The sequence below is a fragment of the Gastrolobium bilobum genome, unplaced genomic scaffold (genome assembly GCF_033153095.1).
Source record: "Gastrolobium bilobum isolate Gb01-03AN ecotype WA unplaced genomic scaffold, APGP_CSIRO_Gbil_v1 utg3870, whole genome shotgun sequence".
In the NCBI taxonomy this organism is placed as follows: domain Eukaryota; kingdom Viridiplantae; phylum Streptophyta; class Magnoliopsida; order Fabales; family Fabaceae; genus Gastrolobium; species Gastrolobium bilobum.
The window spans coordinates 281,253-304,384 of NW_026895180.1; the positions used below are offsets into that span (position 1 = coordinate 281,253).

A 23,132-nucleotide genomic window follows, 5' to 3' on the forward strand; every position below is an offset into this window, starting at 1 on the left:
ATTAATATGTATATATATATATATATATTATTTATGTTTAACTAGACTTCGATTTAAAATAAGGGTAATGTAACTCATATTACATAACAAGGAAACCATCTCCTTCACACTCTTTGATTCTCGAGCCTGTCTTGAATATTTTTAACTAAGGGTTTTATAAGAGTTATGTTGTAGGAAAAGTGATTGTGTAATGTTATAGAGATTCGTTTTGCGTGCCTTAATTTTTTATTTATTTTTTTGTTTTAAAAAGTGTGGGCCCCACAAAATATTATGAGAGTAGGAAAGTTTGTTGTGTTATGTTAAAGAATAAAATGAAAACCCTTTAACTAAACTATTTTTTTTAAGAAATTGTGAGTCCCACAAAAATATGTGTCGGCAGGAAAGTTTGCTTTTCTCCTACAAATTTTTTTTAATAACCCCCTTAAATTAAACCTAATTTGAATAACTAATACAAAAAAATTTAGTTAAAAATTATCAATACTATAAATAAAATCTATTAGACCAACTATATATATCCGTTAAAGACAACCTAAAATAACATAGAAGTAAACAAGATAGAAACTAGGGATGAATTGGTTAATTAAGTTGGGTAGTGGAGAGAGGGAATGTGAAAGAATGGAGTGGCTTGCATTTCGCCAACACTATCTGAATCTGTTTCCTTCTAGTAGAAACAGAAGCAGAAAAAGAACCATTTTATGAAGACCCCGTCAATGAAAGTAAACAAACAAAAAACGGCAAACTCTAAAAATGAGTTGCACCAACCTGGCTTCCCGTGTTGGCCTTTATATCATAACCTCACTTTTTGAGTTATATTCGGATCATAAATTTGCGTTTCTTTTGCTTTTCTTATGCCTACATTCCTGTTGCAAGGTATCTTCTCCAAAATATCTATCTTCATTTTATTTTTCTTTCTTCTACTTCTCCTGAATTATCTCATCTGTGATGTTTATTCATGAACCTTTTGAGCCACCATAGATTCCATTTCCTCGATTTCTAGCTGCTTGAACTACTTTTTATCTTTTAAAGTATATATCAGTATAACAATATCTATCTTTATTTTCTGGCTTTTTTGTTTCCATGCATGCTGAATATGAAGAAGGTTGATCGATGTTACTATTGTGACATTAATGTGTTATGATTGTAGCATTGACGATGGTTACTATTGTAAATGCTACAATATTAACAATTGATTTGTTTTAGGGAAATAATTATCTTACGATAATTATCTCATGCAACATATACAAAATAGTGGGATCTACTATTTCTTTTTCTTTTTTTGAAAAAGTGGTGGACCCCACTATTTTGTCTCTGTTGCATGAGATAATTATCTCATACAACATGAGATTTTAATAGATCCCTTTGTTTTATGGGAAAAAAGTTTCTATGTTACTTTAGACAATTTTGTCTAATATTCATTAATACGACGTCGTTTTGGGTTGAAAAAATTAAAAAATTAGAATGATTATAACTCTGAAATAAATTAAAATTACAAAAACACCATGATTTCCGTCCCAAAACGACGTCGTTTTAATGAACATTAAATGAAGTTATCTAAAGTAACTTTAGAAAGAAAAAAAAAACCCTTGTTTTATCGCTAAAATAATTGGGTTTTTTCAGCTTCTAACTTTTTGTTCATGATCATTGATAAAAGGTTTAGGCGCAAGTGAGGGTTCAATTGTGGGCTTTTGTTATATGTGAGTTGTTGATTCTCTTCTGCCTTACGGATATTTGTGCTCATTGGAGTAAGCTTACGAGATTCAATAATTAATCATGTGTGACACTATGTCCACACCTTGTACCGATCGACCTGTTAAAGGTGATTAAGTCTATACTTCATCGCAATTTCATCATCCCTTTTGCTCATTTACTTATATAATTTCATGCACGTACTTTGAAATCTTTATCTATATTCTGTATGTTCATGTTTGTGTTGGAATATGAAATGGCATGCCATAACAGTTTTGCATACTTTTTAATACATGACGGTAAGAAAATTGAAAATTAAAGGAAACTGAAAACAGATTATCATAACAGATCACAAGCATTTAGAATGTTCTTAAATATCTTATTAGATCTTATTCATGCCGTTTAGCCAGGCGAAGATCAATGGTAGAAATATGGTTTCCTTTAAAATATCTCTAATCTAAATATATGACCGATGCATAAATGTTTTGTGGTTAGCAATTACTATGGATATGTAAAAATATGAGGATATAAAATTCTTACAGCCAATAAAGTTGTACCAGTGTGTTGCACCAAAGATGATTCATTAGGGTAATTATGAGGTTAATAACAAAGAGAAAGCACTTGTATATGAATCCAAATTAATGTTGTACCATGCATTTGACAAAAATGTACTTCATATTTGTTAAACAAGATATGTCTAGGTTGTGTTTCTATCTTGTCTTCTTGTTAAAACTTCTGTGAGTAAATTTCTTCTTTCTGCAAAAACAGGTCTTGATATTGAATATTCGGAGGATGAAAAGAAGAAAAGGATTGGGTCTTTAAAGAAGGTAGCAATCAGTGCATCTTCAAAGTTCAGGCATTCCTTGACAAAGAAGGGGCGTAAGCACAGCAGGGTTATGTCTGTTGCTATTGAGGATGAACTTGATGCAGAGGAGTTACAGGCTGTTGATGCTTTTCGTCAAACACTTATCTTGGAAGAGCTATTACCCTCAAAACATGATGATCATCATATGATGCTAAGGTAGCCCTTGGACATAGTTTTGTTAAAGAAATATAATATAAAATTATTAGTGTAGTTTTTATGTAATAGTTTAAACTTTTAGGTTGAATTAATTTTTTACATGATATCAGAGTTTTTTTGTCATCCGCTCCTCATTTTATTAACAATAATTAAATATTTACAAAGTTTCTTATCATAGATAGGCAGGGTATGTGTATTATCCATCCTTCAAGCCTAATAGACTCTTGTGCGAAGGGGATTGTGACTTTAAGTTTTTGAGTTGAATTGGTTTTTTACTAGCTTATTCAATTATTTATTTACTAATATATTGTTGTAGACTTGTAGCATGAGTAGAATCATTTAGTGCCTTAATTGCAAAGTTTTGACTAAGCTATCGATTTACTATATGATGACCCAGATTCTTAAGAGCAAGGAAGTATGACATTGAGAAAACAAAACAAATGTGGGCTGATACGCTTCAGTGGAGGAGGGAGTTTGGTGCGGACACCATCATGGAGGTAATTCTTGTCTATAAAGAAAAAAACTCTGTTCATAATTATGTTTTTTTATAAAACATTTTGTTTATGTGGCTAACCGAAAATTTCTTATGTTTTTGTTTAAGGATTTTGAATTCAAGGAGATAGATGAAGTTCTAAAATACTACCCGCAAGGGCATCATGGAGTTGATAAGGAAGGACGACCTGTTTACATAGAAAAGTTGGGTCAGGTTGACTCTAACAAGCTGATGCAAGTAACAACTATGGATCGTTACCTTAAGTACCACGTAAGAGAGTTTGAGAGGACATTCAATGTTAAATTGCCTGCATGTTCAATTGCTGCAAAGAAGCACATTGATCAAAGCACAACTATCTTGGATGTGCAAGGAGTGGTATGTGTGAGATTATACAACACTACAACCATTTAGTTCTTCAAACCCAAATAAAACCAGCAAGAGAAAAGAACTATTATAACACATTAATTAAATTATAGTTACCATAACATTTCCAATTATACTTGTGAATATCATATCAGTTGTTATATATGTAAAAGATGTTTCATACAACTTCTGACTAGCATGGTTGCTCAGGGTTTCAAAAGCATGAACAAAGCTGCAAGGGATCTCCTCCAGAGGCTTCAGAAGATTGATGGTGACAACTATCCTGAGGTACTAGTTTAGTTACATTAGTTGTCTCCCTAGTTCAAATTCCATCTTCTGAATTTACCCTAATTGAACTTTTTCTTTTCATATAGAGCCTGAACCGTATGTTCATCATCAATGCTGGTTCTGGATTTAGACTGTTGTGGAACACTGTTAAGTCGTTCCTTGACCCCAAGACCACCTCAAAAATCCACGTATGCATTTTTTTATATACTTATTGCTTTGAAGCAATGTTGATTTCAATTAAGTAGGAGCACTGAACGGATTAATTATATTTATTTACCAGGTCCTAGGTAACAAATACCAGAGCAAGTTGCTTGAAATCATTGAAGCCAGGTTATTTTTCTTCTCCTGAAGTATTTTATCTAAATTTCATCTCAATTGAAATTTAGGGCATGTTGAGACATAGTTTAGATTGAGTAATGTTAACCCTTTATAACCAAATTGATTATGTTCTTGCAATATGTCAGTATGTCATTGAATAAGTGAATAATAGTACTACTTAATACTATACAATAACACCTTGTTTGTATGTATTATTTACCAGTGAACTTCCAGAGTTCTTGGGCGGTACTTGTACTTGTGCAGACAAAGGTGGCTGTATGCTTTCTGATAAGGGACCATGGAATGACCCAGATATCTTGAAGGTAGTTATTCAATGCAGAAAGATCAATTTCTTTTTAGTTATATAATTAGAAAGGAAACTATAAAGTGTTTTCTTTGAATGAATTAGATGGTTCAAAATGGCGAGGCAAAATGCAGCAGGAAAACCTTATCCGGAATTGAAGAAAAAACAATCATTGAAGATGAAGCAGCATATCAACAGGTAGTTAGTTACCTACTTCTTTACAATTTCAACTGCAAAGTTTTGTTCAGAAACTTTCTTCCCGGTATTTTTATTTGCCAGAAAATTTGATAACTTGACATTCTTTATTTTCCTATAATATTAAGGAATGCGATGTGCAAACTTTGCTGCCAAAAGTGGAGTATCCCGAACCCTGTAATGTTCCAGAAGTAAGTTTATCAGGCTTCCATCAATTGTTTCTCCCATCCTTTGTGTATTACTTCTTGCATGAACAGTTGATTTATCTAGTAATGGTTGTTGACTGAGTCTATAAACTCAAGGCTATGTTTAGTAATCATTTATAAGGTGGGGAACAAACACATTTTTGTTGATACCCAGCAAAACCAGACTAAGCTTCATTACTTGATAAAATTTAAAACAAATTATTAATTTCATATGAATTTCACTCGTTTCTGGCTGCAGAATTAACCTGTTATTTGGGTTTGCAGTTCACAAAACAATGTAATGTATATCAGTATGACGCCTTTGTCCCAGTGATTGACAAGCCAGTGAATAATACATGGAAGAAAGCAGTACAAAATGATCAATTTGCACTTTCTAAAGGTAAATTATTTGGTATTGTTGTATGATTGTACTTACTGGTCAAAATTATATAAAATACTGCTCACTCCAGTTTCACCAATATAATCCATTAATCAGCATTATTTACACGTTAACAACCAATATATACATGATAATGTGGCTGAGACCTTAAAATATTAAGTATATTTTCCTTAAGCTGCAGATTGTAGCAAGTCTTCTGATGGGTCTAGAAATCAATTTGTTGGTGGAATGATGGCCTTTGTTATGGGAATAATAACATTGGTACGCTTGACAAGGAACATGCCAAGGAAAATCACTGAAGTTGCCCTGTATGGTAGCTCAGTATATTATGATGGGAATATGATGAAAGCACCTGCCATTTCCATTGATGATCACATGGCCCTGATGAAGCGCATGGCTGAACTAGAAGAGAAGGTGAATGTCCTCAGTGTGAGACCTTCCATGCCACCCGAAAAGGAGGAATTGCTCAATAATGCTCTAAACAGAGTTAGTATGCTGGAACAAGAATTGGGTACCGCCAAAAAGGTATTACTGGTTTTCTTATGTTATGTCATCATCATTTCGAAACAACATTAACATATGATAAAAGCATCTTATAGTAGATAGATACGTGTGCTAACTACTGACATATTTGTATTTTTTTTTTTTTTTTGGCTTCCTTTTCGGCTTTAGGCACTTGATGAAGCCCTTGCTCGACAAGAGGAGCTCCAAGCCTATATGGACAAAAAGAAAAAGAAGAAGAAGCTGGTAGGTCATTGAACTTTTAACACTGATTCATTACTTGCCATGCATTTCTATAGATACTTCTGCAGAGTGCTTTCCCTTACACAAGTTATTTGGGTTTGTGATTGCAGTTCCGCTGGTAAGGTGATAGGGACGTATTGCTGTCTGAACTTGAATTTTTAACATTAGTAAGAGGTGCAAACTTGGTGGCGTTTATCTATCATCAGCCCCATTGAATGCTATGCATTCAGCCCTGTGTAATTTGTCCATTATTCGACTGAAATCATATGTATAATAAAGTGTTCCATTCCTTGACAATTGTGTATATGTTGAATAAAACTAGGCCGGTTTGGTTTAACAACCAAAAACAGATAGTTTGCTTAACAAACTGTCTTTAAGCAATCGGAAGTAACAAGAGTTTCGTAAAATCCTTTTCCCCCTCACAAAATTATTCTTCATAATGCGTAACATGCAAAAAGATTTTTTGAAAGTATCTCGTGCATACACATGCTATATTTTCCCTCTCTTTTGTAGTAATTACATCTTGTGGAAAGACAAGGTTGTCGATTTTTGTCAATTTTCTAAGAAAGGAAAAAAAAAGACTTTTCCTTAATAATTTAACCTAATGCCATCAGCTTAATCCTCTTATCCTAAATTAGTCCCTCTGACAAAAATGAAACTTCATCTCAACCGTCTACAACTTTTCTTTATTTTGGGTTATTGAATCTACTCATTCAGTCGTTTGGACCATATATGCACAAGCCCCTTACAATCATTGAGTTTTAATTTGGAGAAATTACATTCGCATTGCTTGGGAGTCTTAAAGATTTACTAAGGCTTACCTTGAAATGACTGGCCTAGTTTCCGAAACACATTTGCCAAGAAAATTCTAGTTGAAGATTATTTCTATTGACCTTTGTTTCCCCTTGATTTTATTGCAGAATTAATAGTTTTTTTTTTTGGAATAATTACCAGCCAAAAACATCTTTTAAGCCAACCCCCAAATAGATTAATATTCAATGCATGTTATGAGAGATCAAAAGAACAAACGCTTTTCCAACCAACCAAGATAATCACACCAAATTCAACATTAAACAAAGGTAGCCAGAAATAAAAACAATAGAGCTAGAAAAAACAGCAAAGCTTGTGTTTAAGCCAGCAAAAAACCCATTCTAGCTATTACACAAGTTTGAAACAATTCTTCATGGAGTTTACTATGTAAACTAAATCAGTGTTCAGAGTTTACATCATGACAAGGTCAACACTCCTTAGAAACATCATGATTTTAAAAACACCCACATCTAGCGTCTCTCTTTCTAACAGCAACAAAACTCACCAGCAAAACTTCTTCTTCTGAGTAACAAGCAGCAAAATGAAAGAAATAGAAATATCAGAAATCTGAAAAATGTCAGGTTTTGTGTTCAAAAGATACATGTGATAACTTACCCGTAACTTAGCTTCTTCTTGTCTGTCAATGTAAGCAAGCAACTCTTCTTGCCTCATCAAAGCTTCATAGAGAGCCTATTGCACAATCCAGAACAAAAGCACAAAAATAAATATGGGGGAAAAGATATGCATGCATAAAGAGAACAAAAGCACAAAAGCACAACTGCAATGCGCAATTTGGATAATTCACCATGAAAAAATGAAAAACTATGCATTCATCAGATCTCCACAGCCATAAAATGACATTTAGGAAATACACCCAAAAATAAATATGGGGTAAAAGATATGCATGCATAAAGAGAACAAAAGCACAAAAGCACAACTGCAATGCGCAATTTGGATAATTCACCATGAAGTGAAACTATAAAGAAATGATAATCTAAAACAATTAAAACTTCTGTAACATAATTAGCATTAGTAGAAAAACATTTAACAAATATTGTGCCTCAGTTCCATGCAGATTGAAAGATTTTTTTAACACTAAATGTAAGATAATCAGAAATGAAGAAAAACATCGCATGTGCGTGTTTGTACATTCACATAGCCGTCAGCTAATGAAAACAAGGCATATTTTTAGTTTTAAATAAAGATGATAAACAAATAAGAAAAAGAAGAAATAAATATACCTCAGTGTAATAGATATGCACATATAAAGTGCATCATCACGACTGCAGTTTCTTAAAAAGTAAAGGAAAACAAAATTATAGCATCCTACCTTTTTAGTTGCAATTAACTCTGCTTCCAAAGCATCCACCCGGCAGACAGCAGCATTTAGCAATTCCGCTTTCTCATAAGGCATCTCAGATGGCTTAGATTGGAGCGTGTCAACCTTCTCTTCAAGCTCACCTAACCTTTTCGTCATGGAGGAAAGGAGAATTGCCTCTGTATTAGCTTGAGTCAGTGAAGGAGGAAGATCATCTTCCTTGTTTGTTGCATTAACAGTTGGCTCTAAAGTACTCTGATAATCATCAGATGATACTGCAGGAAGTTTCTTGGTCACACGGCATGTGACTGATCGGAAGAGAGTAAATAGGGTCAAACAGAAGACAGTAAGGAATACCCAAATCCGAGCTCGAATCCCTTCAGAAGTTTTTGGAGGGTCAGGAAGGGGTGTTCCTGTAATGGAAAATTAAATTTAATATTCCCATAACAAATTACATCACATAATTCAAATTAAGAAACCCAGCAAACCACCAGCTCTCCCAAATGCTTAAGCTTTTAGGTGCAAGCTCGGGACTTCTGGATTTACTTACATCCCAAACAAACCCCTCAAACAAAAGCCTTTTGCTCATAAAGCACTGACAAAGAACAAATACCATGTCAAGTGCCCAAGGATCAACTCTTCCAAGAGCTTAGTGCCTGTTTGGAAACTCTTATTTTTAGCTTTTCTTATCTGTATAAACAAAAATTTAGCCAAAACATAATATTACAAAAGCTCTTATCATAAAAAAAAAAAAAAATTTATTAAAGAAGAAAAAGATAAAAAGCTAAAAGCTCACAAGAGGAGCTTTTTTTAAGACGTATGTCAGTTTTTTGGAATTCTCATATTTATTTTTCAATTTTACCCTTATTCTAAACCTGTATTTATAAATTTTATCATTTACCCTAATAACAAATTATTTCATCTCTCTCTCTTCAAAACCTTAAAAATAACTTTATGCAATTATCAAACAGCTTTCAGCTTTATTTTTTAAGTTTTTTTTAATTTTAGCATAAAAGTAGCTTTTACCTTAAAAAAAAGTTGTGCCAAAAAGACTCTAAAATTCTTTAAGTGCAGGACCTGATATTCTGCGTCTCGAAACAAGAAATTATTCAGTGCAACAGATGTAGTTACACCATTTTCACAGGTTGAAATACTCTAACTTGTTTTTAAAATTGGAGAAAATTTTCAAATTTGAAAAACTGAAAATATTAGGTTTTAAAAGCAAAGGAGTGGATTGTGCAATTTAAGGCAATAGGTGAATGGTGCACAGCATACTGACAACAAGAGGATGAGCACTAAAAGAAAACAAGTTCATCTCTTCAATAAAGCCTACCAAAATATCAGTTCATTTCAATCCAACATTGATTAGTTCATAATTCATGATTTAATTGAACATTATCTTTTATTTATGACACATTATAGACTGAAGCTCGTGACATCAATACATTCCCAGCCATCAAATTTCTTACAAAGGTTAGGGGACAATTAGTGTGACTATGCTGAAAATGAAATGGGTTTTTATGGAGATTTAGAACACAAAGCACTCACAATTTTGATGTACAGGATTACTTTTTGAAGAGTCTTATTGACTTTTGGTCAATAATCACCATGAGAAGATTCATATAAAATTTATATCGACTATAAATGTTAAGCTACAGTTGTTAACCTTTTGAAGAATGAGACCTCTGGAGTGGTGCTTGATTCTTCCAGGTAGCATCAACAGCTTTGTCCACCATTGGAACATATTCGTCATAACCAGATAAGTTACCCCTACCAGCATAGATTGACTTTCCAACTACCTTAGACTGACAAAGAACACAATGATAATAACTTGAGTTAGCGACAGGCTCCTTGACAAGCATTACATTTTGATAATCCTCATGATATCTTCAGACATTGTGAATACTTACTGTACATTTAAATAAATACACACTAAACTCACTGAATAATAGGTGTAAGAATGACGAAAGAAGATTTTGCTGCCATTAAATTTAGAAAGGGGAGGAGAGGTGCACAAAAGAACTGCTGTTCAATGAAAACAATTAGAGTTAACAGATCACAAGATCAACACTTACTTCCTCATGAACAGGGGTCAACATAAGGTGTGAGTAACTTTTCACCGCTTTTGGAGAAGCTATATCTTCAGCTTCAGACCCCGATTCAGCTGTGGACGTATCACTGCCTTTTACCTGCAAGAAAGAAGTGACATAATCAATAAAGTTATATAATGAAAAGGACACTGAAGAGGTATAAAGGAACAAAATCGGCCTCCTTTCAGTTCAAGCAATAATAATTTATAAAACAAATTACCATTGGATATCGTGGTTTGACGTAGGCAATAACCTTCCCTTCACTGTTTAGAACTTTTACTACCTGCCTTGTCCCCCGGGTTTTACCGCTGAGAATCATCTGCAAAATGTCCACATGCAATCAACAGTAAGCATATAACAAGATAAATATAGTAGAACACTTGTTGAACCTATCAAAGGGCAAGTCAGGCGAGCATACAACCTTCAATATTTCAGGATTTTTCCAGGGCCCTTTATCGGATCTGAGACACCCTCCCTGATCTGCACAGGTGCAGTTACCTCCCAGAAATTCTGGCAACTCACTTCATTAAGTTCACAAAAATATTAGGCATTTTGAAGGATGATACAAATTACAAAGTAGTTGCGATGCTAATATATTAAAATACATTGGTCAGTTGAAAAAAAAAACAAAATTACAAAAATTCAAAGATACAGAAAAAAAATGTAAAAAATAGGTCCATTAAGTACCTGGCATCGATTACTTCAAGCAATTTGCTTTGATACTTATTTCCAAGAACCTAAGTAATGTTTCCAAAGAAGCATCAAGCACTGTCAGCAGCCTTAAACCATCATGAAAAGAACCTTAGACAGCTAAAATATAGCATATTTACGTACATGAATCTTTGAAGTTGTTTTTGGATCAAGGAAAGATTTGACAGTGTTCCACAGTAACCTAAACCCAGGGCCAGCATTTATGATAAACATTTGACAAAGAGTCTGTATCATTGATAAATGAACAAATAAATCATTAATCACTCAGACCGTAGTACATGTTCATCTATAAAATTATCGATAACTGATGAAATCAAAATAAGGAACATAACAAAATCACAGAGGAACTGAGATTGCACACCTCAGGGTAATTGTCACCATCAACCTTTTGTAACCGCATGACAAGTTCCCGGGCAGACTTGGTAAAGTTCTTAAGGCCCTAAAAGTTGACACTACAACATTAATTTTATTGTACGTTGTAGAAATTCACTGGCAATGCAACGAGGAATAATTAATAGCAACATACCACGCCTTGAACATCTAAGATTGTGGTGCTTGAATCTATGTGCCTTTTGGCAGCAATTGTGCAAGCAGGAAACTTAATTGCGAAAGCTTTCTCAAACTCCTGTACATGGTACTTTACATATCTATCCATAGTTGTAACTTGCATAAGTTTGTTTGGATCCACTTTTCCAAGTCTTTCAATGTACACAGGTCTTCCCTCCTTATCGACACCATGATGACCATGAGGATAGTACCTCACGACTTCATCTAACTCTTTGAACTCAAAATCCTGAAGCGCAAAGGATACAATGGTAAGGAAATCAATCAGTAAATACGTTAATCTTGTCACATAAATTTAAATCTTTTCCAAATTCTATCGGCCTTTACCTCCATAATAGTGTCAACATCATATTCCTTCCTCCATTGTAGCATATGGGCCCACATATGCTTTGCTTTTTCAATATCAAACTTTCTTGCTTTGAGAAATCTGTAAAACGTACAAATTATGAAAATACAGGTATCAGACCATCTGTTGAGCCAAGATCATCAAAGTAAATTAACACCAAATAGATCACCTTAACATCACATGGAAATAATCAAGTTTTTCTGGAAGCAATTCATCCATAATCAACGATTGCCTAAAAGCATCAACAGCTTGCAGCTCCTCAAGCTCCCGAAAATCCTCAATGGAAACTGAGCTAAAACGCCCATCACTTTTTCTCCTGCCTCGATTTTTCTTTAGAGAATGCTTGAATTTGGAAGAAGCATTGAGTGCTTTCTTCTTGAGAGATCCGATTCTTGACATCCTTTCATCCTCAGAGTTCTCAAAATCAGATCTCCTTTCTTTTTTCTCATCACTACCGGAGAACCCCTCAAAACCTGGCAAAATCAAAACATTTTTACAAAAAATAAACCACCAAAACAAAAAATAGAGAAATGTTTCAAGGTCCTTGAACCTGCCTGGTTTCCCTAACAATTTGATCCAACTTCTAAAAAACTAGTTAAAACAAGATGAAGAAACAATTTTGCAGCATAAAAGGTATAAAAATTCTTGAACAAACAAAACCATTCATCTTAGGCTGAGATGAACGAAACAATAAAATGCACAAAAACGAACAAAACACATAAAAAGAAAGAGAAAAGAAACTGACAGGGTCTTGCAAAACGATCAAGTGGACCGGACATTGTGCTATAACATGCAACGATGATTAATGTCGCAGCGAAGCCACATTCACCACTCAGAAAAACCCTAAGAATTCAGCGGAGAAGAGAAGAGAAGAGAAGAGACTCGTTTGTGTAGCCGTCGGAGCTGATTTAAGAAGAGAATGTTCGCGAATCACGAGAAGAATGTCCATCGATATTTATACTACAATCCAACACTGCTCTCTCTCTCTCTCTCTGTCTGCTATTAATTCTGATTAAATCATATCATAATCAATTAATCTAATAATTGATGAAATTAATTCTGATTAAATATAATTTGGCATAATAATCGCCGGTCTAAGTCAGAGACAGCTAGAAAGAAAGAGATAGAATAACTGACACGTGGCGGTGGAGAAAACAGAAAGAAAACGAAATGAAGCCAAGCATGTAGATAGTTTTTTTTTTTTTTTTTCTTTTCAAAAAGAGTTAAACTAAAAAAAAAAAAAAAAAAGGAAAAAGAATAAGGGAAAAGCGTCCCAATGATTAGGTCAGCTATATGGCCTGCGTAGTGACAAGTCACTATTCCCCTACCCTATTCTTCTTGTCGTCTTGACCATTATGTAACAAAATTATTGACGAAGGAGTGTTGCATTTGTCGTGATAGTCATTAATTTTCTAGGGGAAAAATATTTAATGCAGATAAACTTATCTGTATTTATTTTAAAAATGACATCATTTGAGTATTAAAATCTTAAAAAGTTATAAATATAAAGATTATTATAATCCTGAAATAAATTAAAATTATAAAAATGCTATGCTTTCCGCCTAAAATAACATCGTATTGGACTTACGGTAGATAATTTATCTGCAGTAACTGTAAAAAAAAACGAAAACACTCTTCTTAATATATTATTTATGGGGAAAAAGTTTCTGATATTACTTTAGATAATTTTGTCTAATATTCATCGAAACGACGTCGTTTTGAGGTTGAAAAATTGAAAAATTAGAATGATAAAGACTATTATAACCCTGAAATAAATTAAAATTACAAAAACATCATGATTTCCATCTCAAAACGACGTCGTTTCGATGAACATTAGATAAAGTTATCTAAAGTAACTTTAGAAAAAAACAACCCCATTATTTATTGCTACATCAAGTTTTATTCAAGCTTTTTGGTCTTTACGAAATTTATTCAGTTACAGAAAATATGTTATTTGTATTTATTTTGTTTTTTTTTTAAAGACTTAATAACACTTTTAGTTTCTTTATATTAATTAATTTGTTTTTATTTATTTTTTAACAATTAAATTTCTGAATTTTCAATTAAAAAAAAAAACTATGTTCCTATTTCCTTCGTTTGTTTGTTGCGCAATTATTAACTTAAGTTAATGGTGTTTCATTCGCATACGTGCCATGACAATCGAGTAAAATATTTTGCTTACCAAAAAAAAAAAAAAAATATATATATATATATATATATATATATTTTTTTTTTAATTGCTTTATTGGTGGTAACTTTCATCTATTTAAACGCGTCGTTTTATCAATTCTTGTATAATAAAATACAACTCACATTACTGAGAGTGAGATCACAAATTAGGTTCAGAACAGAATCAATCAATATTTAATACATTACGTTACCTTTCTTAAGCAACATGTATATATTGTCATATCTGTTCATTTAAAATTATGAATAAAAAAAAATTTAAAATAAGAATAGTGGAAAAATTTTAAAGATAACATTTGGTACGCGAATAGGAAAAATAGAAATGAATAAAAAAAAATTGTTCTATTTTCCTTAATTTTATCTTTTTTAATGAAAATAAGATGGACTACCTAAGGATATTCGCGGTTTGGATTGGATCGATTTTAGAAGCAAAAATCATCCGATCCAATCCCTTCGGTTTAATCATGTAATTATCCAATCGATTTGAATTTGAATTTTTTTTAAAATACGATCTGAACCGATCCAATTTTTTTTCTGTCGATTGGATCGGTTTCGGTTTTTTAAAAATCCTAAAAAAAAAATTTGGTGAAAAAAATCTTAAATTTTGTTTCATGATTATTGTGCAAATAACATCTTTTGTATATATTGACTTTTTTATTTTATTTTTTAAATACAAAAGTATTAGTAAACGATACTATAATTTTTTTTTGGGCAATGAGATATGAAGCTCTACACAAATAAAATTTTGTTGATGAGATGTGACTAAGTTTTTTCTTAAGTTTAGTTGATGGGTTAATGAGTTTTGGGCTTAGAAATTTTTGGACGATGATTGAGGAAAAATCCAAGTAAGTAGACAGGAATTAATATATTCGATGTTGGTATCAGCAGGGGGATTGATTGCCACCCAAAGGAGTGACATTGTGATTGCTATGAGGCCTGACCATATAAAAACAATGGTAGTCCCTCTTCTTCCCATCAAACCTTTTGCAAAAGGATATAGATGTGTCAAGACCCAAAAATTGAAGAAAACACCACCTAGTAAACGGCTCCACTGTGGTATTACACTGTATATAGTCCTGCTAACCCCAACTGTTATTGCTATCAAGTTAACCATCATAATTGTGATTGGTGGTATCATAAGTGATGTCCATTTCACAATAGAGAGATCAGTAAACTCATCATCAACATCATCACCACCATATTTTGAAGTCAAGGTGAATGATATTTCAATCCCTGCTATCTCTTTGAGCAATCCTTGAAGCACAGCAGCTAGATGGGCACTTGTCCCTCCAATCAACCAAAACTGTTCATTTCTCCACCATTCTTCAAGCTCAATACCAGACCACTTAATTTCAAGAACAGCAAGCATGCACAATGTCACAGTGATGGTCAAGAGATAAGCAAGGAATGTGACATTGAGAGTTTGAACAATGAACTGGCCAGAGAAGAGTGAAAGTGCAGGAATGAAACAGTACACAATAAGGAATATTGAAGTGAATGGATATATTCCAACATTAAGGTATGCCACTCTTTGAAGAAATTTCATCCTTGTGCTAGCTAGAATTACATTGTTTCTTGAGAAGAATATTTCAACTGAGCCAGTAGCCCATCTAAGCACCTGATGAAGCCTATCAGTGAGATTGATTGGTGCAGTTCCACGGAATGCATCCCGCTTGGTCACACAATACACTGATCTCCATCCCCTATTGTGCATCCTATAACCAGTGACCACATCCTCAGTAACTGAACCATAGATCCATCCAACACGTCCTCCCCACTCAGTCTTATCCTCATACCAACATGAGATCACACTGATGGCCTCAGCCACAGTTGATGCATTAAGAATCTCTCTAGGTATGGTGAGAGCACTAGGTGGACGTCCATTTTTCACAGAAGTGTGATCAGCAAGTGGCCTTCCTTGGAACTCTGCCACTGGGATTGAGTCAATGAGGAAAGTTGAGTTTCCAAACTTTTTAGGGAACATTGATAGGTCCATTTCTTCTTCATCATCATCAGAGTCACCCATCCTCAATGCCCGGTTCTCTTCATGGCTGATAGTATTCTTCATGCCACGCCCAAAGAAGCAACTACAGCAACCATTGTGGTGTTCTTTAGAGCGGGGAGGGTCAAAACCATAAAGGGCTACCCTTCTGAAAAGACAACCAGTTCCTACATAAACTGGCCCTTGAAGTCCATCAAGGGCTCTCATGTTGACATCAAAGAAGACAGTGTTATGATTAGCATATATATCTGAGGGATCAATACCCTCAAACCTCTGTGGGAACTGGACAAAGCAAATGCGGTCACCACCACGATCCATCATAAAGCACATACCTTCCCTCATTGCCTTGGAGTTGTAGATATAGTGATCACAGTCAAGGTTGAGTATAAAAGGACCATTGGACATGATAGCAGAGGCTCGAACCAAGGCATTCATGGCACCTGCTTTTTTGTTGTGATCATAGCCTGGACGTTTCTCTCTAGAAACATAAACAAGAAGGGGAAGACGGATATCAACATCAGTCATGTCAATGAGCTTTGTATCATCATAAGCACTTCCAAGAAGAGGTTTATCATTTGGAGGTTTCAACATCACCTGCGTCATTCATTCAACAAGTATGAATTATTCATTCTCATCTCTTCAAGAATATAAATTTGACAATTGGATATTAACTCCACTAGGACCTACTCTACAATTCAAAGTTATCTACAATAAACAATTAGTACCTGAATTATACGGGCATGGACACCCTTAGAGTGCCCATGTGAAGGGTTTAACCAAGTCCCTGGCCAATGAGTTCCATCAGCCATCCAAGTTGCTTTTTGAATCTTTACAGGTTCTTTTACATGTTCATCATCTTCCCTGTTTTGTCTCTCAAGTTTCATGGCCTTGATTTCCTCTCTTGCATGAAAGACATCTGAACGACGACAGATAGAGTCAGGAAGACTATTGATCCTCACCTTGAACTCATCATACTCACGCTTCAACCTTCTACGATCCTTGACAAAATCAGGTTTCACTTTGTTTTTAAAAGGATATCTCTTTAAGTTGAAACATGAATCAGGATTCCTAGGCTCTATATCATGTTTGCAGTGACAAGAGGGGGTTCTTTCTCAGGATCAGCAGTGGAGACAAAGACATCAACCCCTGGAAGATCAGACTTTCCAGTAGGATTGTTAGGAGTTGGTGTCTCAAATTTTTCCTTCAGAACATTAAGATCTGTGGAACGGTTTATTGGGCATAGCTTGGGCAATTGATCCAGAAGCCAAGAAAAAGCAAACCATATCTCACAAACCACAGACATGCCCCATAGCCAGATTGCATCAGTGTTCTTGTGCTTGACCCTCCATACCAGGAACAATACCAGGACAACCATACGAATTAAAATGATAAGACTGTAAAATCATATGCAAGAGAAAGAAAGGCAATTGTCAGATGACATAGATAATAGGTGTAACACATTAGTTTTCAAGTTCATGACTAGATTACATTATACAGTAATTGTAGCCAATATTATAAAATTCATCTCCATATCAGAAATCTATGTAGGGTCGATACTGACACGGGACACGTGATATGATACGACACGACACTCCGACAGGTTAATTTTAAAAAATGTCAGATTTTGACACGTTAGGACAAGTTTTGATATTAAATAATATTTTTAATTTATGCAGTGTATATTATATTTAATATTCAATATTTTAACAAAAATAAATAATATTTTTAATTTATGTAGTGTATATTAAATATATTCAATATTTTAACAAAAAAATGATACTAAACTTATAATATTCATCAATTTTGCAAAGTAACATAAGATATCCCAAATATTTATATTAAACTCAATAACATCGTAATCGTAATCTAATGAATCTAATAATTAGAACTCAAAATGCAATGCAGCGTAACCTTTGAAATTTTTTTGAGTCTTAGCAACGACTATTGGAGTGTCGGGAAGTGTCGGAGTGTCGGTGAGTGTCGGAAAGTGTCGGACACGATACGTCAGGATTTTTGAAGTGTCGGTGCTTCATAGCCCTAACTGCAGCAACTATTGATGGAGAGGGTTGGCTTCATACGGGAGATATTGGTTACGTAGATGATGATGATGATGATGAGATTTTCATTGTTGACAGGCTCAAGGAACTCATCAAATTTAAAGGCTTCCAGGTATATATGAATTCTTAAGCAATGTTTTTTTCATGTTACATGAGATAACATTGTCTTATGTAGAGATATAATCAGATGGGTTCACAACTAAAAAAAAGAAAAAAGAAAAAAATGCTGACTCGGATTTCGATGAATGTGTAACCTAAGATAAACTTTATCACGTGACATGAGAAAAATATTTTCCAATAATAACATACCATTGTTTTATATTATTCTATCATCAAGTGCCGCCGGCAGAACTTGAAGGCCTTCTTGTGAGCCACCCTTCTATTGTGGATGCAGCTGTTATCCCGTAAGTATCATCGAAAAAACTATATAGATAGCACCATATATATGTTTTAATTTTATCATATACTTATAATTATTGACTAATAAATAGTGTTATCAAATATGGAACCAAATGTTAACAGACAAATGGATGATGCTGCTGGTGAAGTTCCAGTTGCTTTCGTGGTTAGCTTTGATCTTACTGAAGAAGCTATAAAGGAGTTTATAGCTAAACAGGTATATATATACATGCACTACCATCATATTTAATTTCGCTAAAGGTATTCATTTTTAAGTTTCCATATAATTTTGTTAAAATCAAAATATTAAAAGATTTAACTCCACTCTTATTGAGAACAAATACATGCAAATATGGATTGACTTCTATTGAGGAATTAAGCGGTATATAAATGAATGGGAAAATATTTATCCTTTTAAATATTATAAATTTGTGTCATTTTAGATGAAACGACGTTGTTTTGGTGTATAATTGGTAATTTTTAACATTCTCTCCTCCATGAAGAATATAACTTTGTGTTGTTTTAGATAAAATGACATTATTTTGGTGCATAATTGGTAGTTTTTGATATTCTCTCTCCTCCATGAAAATGTCAAAATTAACAATAATGCACCAAAACGGCTTCGTTTCATCCAAAATAATATAAAGTTATATTCTTTAAAAAACAAATATTTTTCCTTAAATACATTTGAAATACATTAATTTAAGAGTAGTGAAATTAAGCACGAGTACTTTTATTTTATTTATTTATTTTTACAAGTACTTTAAGTATATATCTGATTTTAAATTTGATTCACTGTCAAAGTTTTTTGTATTATCATTATCATTAAAAAAATTGTTCTGGAAATAATTACTTAAAAAGTTGAAAAAAATTTAATAATATAGTAAAATATGATTAAATAATAATCAATTTTTTTACAATGACAATCATATATGTTAGAAAACAGAAAAAAAGCCACATACAATCAATGCGATTTACAATTTCAAGTTTTATGATATATTCGTTTTGCATTTTCAGACTGCTCAACTGCATTATGTCAGATATCAAGCTATAATAAAAAATTATAATATGATGCTGCATATTAAAAAAAAAAAATAGAAAAAGAGAGAGGAAATTCCCATGTTAATATGGCACACGTTAAGTACACCATATCTAAGCCAATAAATTTCATGGAAATAAGTTCAAGTAATTGAGAGAATTAATGGCTTGTGGTATTTGTTGTGAACAGGAAGTGTATTACAAAAGACTACACAGAGTGTACTTTGTTCATGCCATTCCCAAGTCTCCATCCGGAAAAATATTAAGAAAAGACCTCAAAGCAAAGCTGGCAAGCATCACCCAGATGGCCTAGTGTGTTCCTCAAAAAAAATTGTTCGTTATATGATGGATCGGTTTTATTTATTGAAAAACAAAGAATAATATAGTATAACAAAATTATACTTCATTTAACCGGGTCCTTTTTAGTCTCTGTTAAACATGATGGTATGAATGGAATATGTTGTTTGAATTACTATATCTCTTATGTCATTACTATTTTTCATTGCTGTCATTGTTGTGAAATGAATGGAAGGTTATGTCAGTTTGGTTACTATTTGTCTTCACTGTCATGACTGTATTCATTACAAAGTGTTCCTACATAATGCTTGTTTGTTTATGTCAATCTCTTCTTACAATTCTTGTTTCTGTCAATACTGTGAAACAATACTATTTTTTGTTTCTGTCATTGCAATCTCTTTGGCAGATTGCTTGTACTGCTTTTATTTTGTATGCTGTGTCATTTTGGGGTTATGTGTAAACATACCTGAACTTAGCACATTGGTCCCTCTTATATACCTTACAAGTCCTCAACAATATTTAGCGAGGACCTTTTTAGTCCCTGTTATTTTCCACACTTGGCCACATTGGTCCCTAACAAATTCATCGGGGTCCTTTTTAGTCCCTGTTAAACATGATAGTGAGACTAATGCCACAGAAAGCTGTTACCAAACCCACTGCTCATTCCCCCATCCTTGTTGTTAGTGTTCATACAGTCTTTTGAATTTTTAATTGACATTTCCAGATAACTTAATACTACATTTTGTGCTTTTAGAACAATTAAGTTCAAGGACATTAACCAAATTATATACATTGCATGAACAACATCTCATTACATCCCAACACTGGTCTTTCCATTACAGATAAGCATACATATTACAGATTAAAAATGAACATTTCACTCCACCCTACTACAAAGATATAGACATATTACAAAGACAACGATAATGGATCCAGCAAACACCCATGCACACCTATACACATGCATCATTTCCTTCTCAACCCTTTCAAAGTTTTCCTGCATCTTGATTGATATGTCTTCAATCTTTATACAGTGCTCATTAATCTTCTTTTTGTGGTCATTCACCTCCAGCTGCAGTTCATCATTGAGCTTCATGTCCAAAAAGTTCAACTTGAACTCCATTTCAGCTACATTCAACTCCAGCTTGTTAATTGTCCAATCTTCCAGCTCTATGGTATCAGATGTAGCATCATCCACCCATGTAAAAAAGTTAAAGTGTGACTTCTTTTCCTAAACCAAATTCAACTATACAGTTAATAAGATTGACATACCAAAAATAACGCATGAAAAAATCAACCTCACCTTGAAGTTAGGGAACCCAAAAAATGATCTATTAGGGTTTCTAAGTGTCTTGGAGGTGTAAACAACACTGTGCCTCCCACATTTACACAATGGAGCAGCTCTCCTTCTTCCACTTCTGGACCCAAATGAACTACTTGAGCTCCCCCTTCCAGAAGACATATTCATGGCATAAAAACTAAGAACAACCCTAAATCGTACAGTAAACACCCACCTTCACTAAACCGTCAATCAATTTTCCCCAAATTCATGCGTTCAATCTTCGATTCAATGCCATGCTTTCTGGTTTAGGATTGAACCCTAACAAACAAACGACGACGTTCCTTGGATGAAAGAGAACTGGTATGTCCAACGTGGATGGGTATATCAAAACGACGTCGTTCCTCAACCTACGTGGCTTTCAGCATGTCACTTAACGTGACACATCATCACTGTCATTCACACCGTGAGTTTTGGATTGACAGAAGGACTAACGTGGGTCCTGTTTCACATTGTTGGGGACTATCTAACGAGTTTATTTTTGTGAGGGATTAATTTGGCCACCGCATTTTTTATCAGGGACCAACTTGGGTCTTTACTCTTAATTTGATTATAAAAATGTGTTTGTGGATCGGCCCTCCGGGCCGAGTCCAGTTTGTCACCTCTAACTATCAGCATGTAAAAGGTTTTTATATTTATCCACAAAAAAAGATTTTTATAGTTGCGTCTAGGTTTTTATATTTTATCTCAGAGATGAAGTTTCATTTACTACAATCAGATTTATAAAATAATAAATAATTATTTTTTTGCAAGGATTTGTGTCGTTAGTCTTTGGAATTTCATAAATTTATATTTACAAAATTTGAAATCAGATTTAGTAATCTAAATATAAAAGAAGAAGGATAAAATTTCAGTTGAATTATAAAAATATATTAGCGGGCCGGCCCTCCTGGCCGAGCCCAGTTTTCCACCTCTAACTGTCAGCATTTTATATAAATAAATTTTTTTTGCAAGGATTACTGTCGTTAGTCTTTGGAATTTCACAAATTTGTATTTACAAAAATTTAAATCAGATTTAGTAATTTAATTATAAAAGAAGAAAGATAAAATTTCAATTGAATTATAAAAATATATTGGCGGGTCGGCCCTCCGGGCCGAGCCCAGTTTTTCACCTCTAACTGTCAGCATTTTATATAAATAATTATTTTTTGCAAGTATTTGTCTTAATTACACTCTTGCAATAAAAAAATGAAAGTTTAATTTTTTTCTTATGTAATAAATTAAAATTTTCATTTTATAGTTCTTAAATTTTAATAATTTTTTTTACAGAATGACAAACGTCATTTTTTATTTAAATTTAAAATTTAAACTTTTTATATTAATTATACATATTTTTTATATAATTTTTTTCTATTTTAATTTACGATTTTTATATATTTTTTTAATTGGTTATACATGTATATTTAAAAATTTGATGTTAAATAATTTTTTAAAAAATACATGTATATTATTTTTTTTTTAATTTTTTTGGTAAACAACATGTATATTATTTTAATTTGTTATACATGTATATTTAAAAATTTTATGTTAAAATTTTAATTTATTTTTTGTAAAGTATAAATTATGCAATTTCTTATTTTTTTCATTTAAATTTGAAATTTTAAATGATTTTTATCGACTATAAATGTATTTTTATAATTTTAAATATTTTATTGTTTAATATATAATTTTATATTAAATTAAAATTTATTATATATATCTTTTTTCACTACATAAATATTAAATGCTGAACTCTTTTATCATATATAAAGTTCAAATAATTTTTCATTTAATTTATTTCTAAATTTCGAATTTATTTACAATATAAATAATTTTGTTATTTTATAATTTTTTTAATGTTTTTATTTTTTTTATGCAGCATTAATAGGGCTAACAATTATCAACAAACGAAAAGTAGAGGTCTTTTTACTCATAATATACAACAAAAGAAAAGTAGTGGGACATTAAATGAGTTGTCTGCCACAAAATTTTTCTAAA

General features: G+C 32.9%; 4 protein-coding genes and 1 pseudogene across 5 annotated transcripts; 2 read left to right on the top strand and 3 right to left on the bottom strand.

Annotated features, from left to right (window-relative positions):
- The first annotated feature begins 1,770 nt into the window (after window positions 1-1,770).
- LOC133297348 (phosphatidylinositol/phosphatidylcholine transfer protein SFH3-like) lies at window positions 1,771-6,230 on the top strand. The gene is made up of 13 exons (XM_061496473.1): window positions 1,771-1,816; window positions 2,455-2,707; window positions 3,105-3,204; window positions 3,309-3,575; window positions 3,774-3,851; window positions 3,938-4,039; window positions 4,132-4,181; window positions 4,393-4,492; window positions 4,579-4,735; window positions 5,113-5,253; window positions 5,435-5,778; window positions 5,926-6,000; window positions 6,108-6,230. The coding sequence occupies exons 1-13, from the start codon at window positions 1,771-1,773 to the stop codon at window positions 6,117-6,119; spliced, it is 1,725 nt and encodes a 574-aa protein (XP_061352457.1). The 3' UTR covers window positions 6,120-6,230.
- An 823-nt stretch (window positions 6,231-7,053) lies between these two features.
- LOC133297333 (phosphatidylinositol/phosphatidylcholine transfer protein SFH8-like) lies at window positions 7,054-12,751 on the bottom strand. Of its 2 annotated transcripts, none has more exons than XM_061496463.1 (14): window positions 12,582-12,751; window positions 12,006-12,309; window positions 11,818-11,917; window positions 11,453-11,719; window positions 11,288-11,365; window positions 11,050-11,151; window positions 10,903-10,952; window positions 10,637-10,736; window positions 10,436-10,534; window positions 10,201-10,314; window positions 9,792-9,930; window positions 8,138-8,538; window positions 7,423-7,497; window positions 7,054-7,329 (listed from the first exon to the last, which is right to left on the bottom strand). In XM_061496463.1, the coding sequence occupies exons 1-14, from the start codon at window positions 12,613-12,615 to the stop codon at window positions 7,309-7,311; spliced, it is 1,884 nt and encodes a 627-aa protein (XP_061352447.1). In that variant the 5' UTR covers window positions 12,616-12,751; the 3' UTR covers window positions 7,054-7,308. The 2 variants fall into 2 exon arrangements, with proteins under 2 accessions (XP_061352447.1, XP_061352442.1); XM_061496458.1 differs by having other exon boundaries at window positions 7,419-7,497.
- Window positions 12,752-14,831: 2,080 nt separating this feature from the next.
- LOC133297606 (cellulose synthase-like protein D3) lies at window positions 14,832-17,502 on the bottom strand (annotated as a pseudogene).
- Window positions 17,503-17,924: 422 nt separating this feature from the next.
- Window positions 17,925-19,832, top strand: LOC133297613 (4-coumarate--CoA ligase 2-like). Its single transcript, XM_061496784.1, has 5 exons — window positions 17,925-17,931; window positions 18,061-18,190; window positions 18,415-18,486; window positions 18,605-18,698; window positions 19,710-19,832. The coding sequence occupies exons 1-5, from the start codon at window positions 17,925-17,927 to the stop codon at window positions 19,830-19,832; spliced, it is 426 nt and encodes a 141-aa protein (XP_061352768.1).
- An 861-nt stretch (window positions 19,833-20,693) lies between these two features.
- LOC133297625 (uncharacterized protein At4g04775-like) lies at window positions 20,694-21,284 on the bottom strand. The gene is made up of 2 exons (XM_061496793.1): window positions 21,120-21,284; window positions 20,694-21,047 (listed from the first exon to the last, which is right to left on the bottom strand). Exons 1-2 carry the CDS (start codon window positions 21,282-21,284, stop codon window positions 20,694-20,696), a joined length of 519 nt encoding a protein of 172 aa, XP_061352777.1.
- Between the last annotated feature and the right edge of the window lie 1,848 nt (window positions 21,285-23,132).

What these genes read in the sequence shown, in the direction of transcription:
- LOC133297613 (XM_061496784.1), top strand. An exon ending in CTCATCAAATTTAAAGGCTT is followed by an intron (nt 18,191 to 18,414) that starts CCAGGTATATAT and finishes ATTATTCTATCA; the next exon opens with TCAAGTGCCGCCGGCAGAAC. An exon ending in GTGGATGCAGCTGTTATCCC is followed by an intron (nt 18,487 to 18,604) that starts GTAAGTATCATC and finishes AAATGTTAACAG; the next exon opens with ACAAATGGATGATGCTGCTG.
- LOC133297348 (XM_061496473.1), top strand. Translation starts at nt 1,771, where the DNA reads ATGTGTGACACTATGTCCACACCTTGTACCGATCGACCTGTTAAAG. An exon ending in TACCGATCGACCTGTTAAAG is followed by an intron (nt 1,817 to 2,454) that starts GTGATTAAGTCT and finishes CTGCAAAAACAG; the next exon opens with GTCTTGATATTGAATATTCG. An exon ending in GTGCGGACACCATCATGGAG is followed by an intron (nt 3,205 to 3,308) that starts GTAATTCTTGTC and finishes TTTTTGTTTAAG; the next exon opens with GATTTTGAATTCAAGGAGAT.
- LOC133297333 (XM_061496458.1), bottom strand. Translation starts at nt 12,615, where the DNA reads ATGTCCGGTCCACTTGATCGTTTTGCAAGACCCT. An exon ending in CTTGAAGTAATCGATGCCAG is followed by an intron (nt 10,737 to 10,902) that starts GTACTTAATGGA and finishes AACTTAATGAAG; the next exon opens with TGAGTTGCCAGAATTTCTGG. An exon ending in TCAAACCACGATATCCAATG is followed by an intron (nt 10,315 to 10,435) that starts GTAATTTGTTTT and finishes TCTTTCTTGCAG; the next exon opens with GTAAAAGGCAGTGATACGTC.
- LOC133297625 (XM_061496793.1), bottom strand. Translation starts at nt 21,284, where the DNA reads ATGAATATGTCTTCTGGAAGGGGGAGCTCAAGTAGTTCATTTGGGTCC. An exon ending in TTGGGTTCCCTAACTTCAAG is followed by an intron (nt 21,048 to 21,119) that starts GTGAGGTTGATT and finishes AATTTGGTTTAG; the next exon opens with GAAAAGAAGTCACACTTTAA.